We start from the raw sequence: 2,265 nt of genomic DNA on the forward strand, positions 1-2,265 counted from the left end.
AGCTGGAGGCTTTTCTTTATTCAGGCAGTTGCTGGCTGCTGAGGCTTGCAAACCCAAGGTTGACAAGTGAAATGGCACAGTCCCAATATTACCAACAACATGCAGAGCACTAGTTCAAGTCCAGAGATAGTCCCAAGATTGGCAGGAAACATGGCAGGCTGCTAAATGAAGACTCAGGTACATGCATGGTTCAAGCATGCCAAAAAGCTGCAGACCTTTTCCAAAGCTTCTCCTTATATACTGGAAGCAGATCACATCCCTAAAGCAGCAGCTACTCAGCTGCTTGTAGCAGATTCCACCATGGAGTTGAATCCCAGTCTCATCATAGGGAATAACTATGTCCAGCTGCCTAGCCACTCAGAACCAGGCCCTGCCAAGTGGGCATATAACCTTAACTACCACACTGTGAAACGTAGACCACAAGCTATGTGTTTCCAGAGAACAGTGGTGGAATAGTCACAAGGTAGACATTTCCATTACAAATGTGAGAAATTAAAGGGAAAGAAGGGATAACAGACATCAAGCAAGTCCAAAATCCAGCATTAACAATTTACATTAGCTCTCAAGCAAGGCTTCCAACCAGTTCTTCCCAGTTCAGTCATGGCCGACAAAGAAAACCTGAAAGGACCTGAGTTTGTAAAATGTGGGTGTACTGGAACAGGAAAAATTGTGGTCAGTGCCCTGCTAGATAGTTCATCGTACTCCTAGAAAACAAAGGCAACGTACATGTTGCAAAGAAACCAAATTTCTTGAAAGGCACAATCAGAAACAGCAACAGGCTCAAAGATGGCATCCAACCACGTCACTTTGAACATGTTTCACGCTCCACAGTCCTGGCAGTAATCCAGTTTCTTGCCCAGGCTCCAGAAAGGACTCCAGTTCCCTTTTTCAAGTTTCCTAAATTACAGGGATTCAACCTGTAGTTCTCCCTGTTACACCTGTTTTACAGATTCAGGTCTGTACTGATGGTGCTACATCAGCCACGGCTGAACTGGTTCAAACCAGTTAAAAGTCATGCTCTCAAGGCGTGAAAACAATCCTCTGTTCTTTGGGACCATCTGGCCAATGGCCTTACCCTCGAGACTCTAGGTGTCGGCCATGCCATCTGGATTCTTGGTGGAGGCCCCTCAGCCCACCAGGCCCTCTGGGATAACCACTCAGCTTTGTAGGGTTTGGGAAACCTCATTCTCCTAGTCCATCTGAGGTGGTAGCAACCCCACCACCTCAACCTTGGCTGGCCCCATTCTTTTGCCCCTTGGGCATGGCAGCACTGCCCCCTCATCTCTGGGCAGCAGCCCCATGCCCCAGGAACACAGTTCTGACCAGGGGCACAATAGACAGTCCTGGATAAGAGGGAGGAAAATGTAGAACAAATCTCAAATTCCTTAAAAAGGCCAGACACTGGACCAATAGAGACTAGAGGAACCAAACCCACAGATTATTGCCCTAAGACCCCCTTCGAGCTTGGAACTGAAGCCACTCCCGGTGGTCAACTTTCATCCTAATAATAGATTGACTTAAAAATTAACAATAGCACCTGTGAATACTGTGCTCCCTTAAATAATCAAAGAAACGAGCCCAAACACTCAACATTAACCCTAAGACAAAAATGAGAGGGTAAGAAGAGGCAGGAAAGGTTAATGGAAATAGAATGGGCATAGTGAGAAGCTTGACACATTATGAAAAATGTAATCAAGGTCATGGAACAATTTGTATAAAAGTTGTTAAGTGGGGACTTAATTTGCTATGTAAACTTTCACCTAAAACACAATTAAATATTAAACAAAAGAAGAAGAAGATGTATAACTTCTTTGTTGTTTTGCTATACTTCTTATAATAAGGGACCTTTGTTTGTAACCTGTAGTATATCCTTTTTGTCATCATAGGAGACTTAGCCAGAGGCCTACAACTGAAGAACTAGAGCAAAGAAATATCCTAAAACGTGAGTATCCTGTACAATACATTGATTCCTCATTTACGTGTTAACAGTCTCCCTCTGGAAACTCTGTATCATGTTTTTGCTGTTATTAGGTGCCATGGAGTCAGCTCCGACTCATAGTTACCCTGTGTACAACAGAACAAAATACTGCCTGGTCCTGCACCAGCCTCACAACGCTTGCTGTCGCTGAGCCCATTACTGCAGCCACTGTGTCCATCCATCTCATTGAGAGTCTTCCCCTTTGTCATGACCCTCCACCTTACCAAGCTTGATATCCCTCTCCAGAGAATGGTCCCTTCTGACAACATGACCAAAGTAGGTGAGAC

General features: G+C 44.7%; 1 protein-coding gene across 1 annotated transcript in view; it reads left to right on the plus strand.

Annotated features, from left to right (window-relative positions):
* The window catches only part of PHACTR2 (phosphatase and actin regulator 2), a 195,126-nt gene that overhangs the window by 166,253 nt on the left and 26,608 nt on the right, over positions 1–2,265 (plus strand). Inside the window, exon 9 of the mRNA XM_042782041.1 lies at positions 1,887–1,942. Within this exon, the coding sequence (XP_042637975.1) occupies positions 1,887–1,942 (56 nt within the window). The remainder of the gene's footprint in view (positions 1–1,886; positions 1,943–2,265) is intronic.

This window comes from Orycteropus afer, unplaced genomic scaffold (genome assembly GCF_000298275.1).
Source record: "Orycteropus afer afer isolate SDZICR_OR568_19922 unplaced genomic scaffold, OryAfe1.0 scaffold00226, whole genome shotgun sequence".
NCBI classification, from domain to species: Eukaryota; Metazoa; Chordata; class Mammalia; order Tubulidentata; family Orycteropodidae; genus Orycteropus; species Orycteropus afer.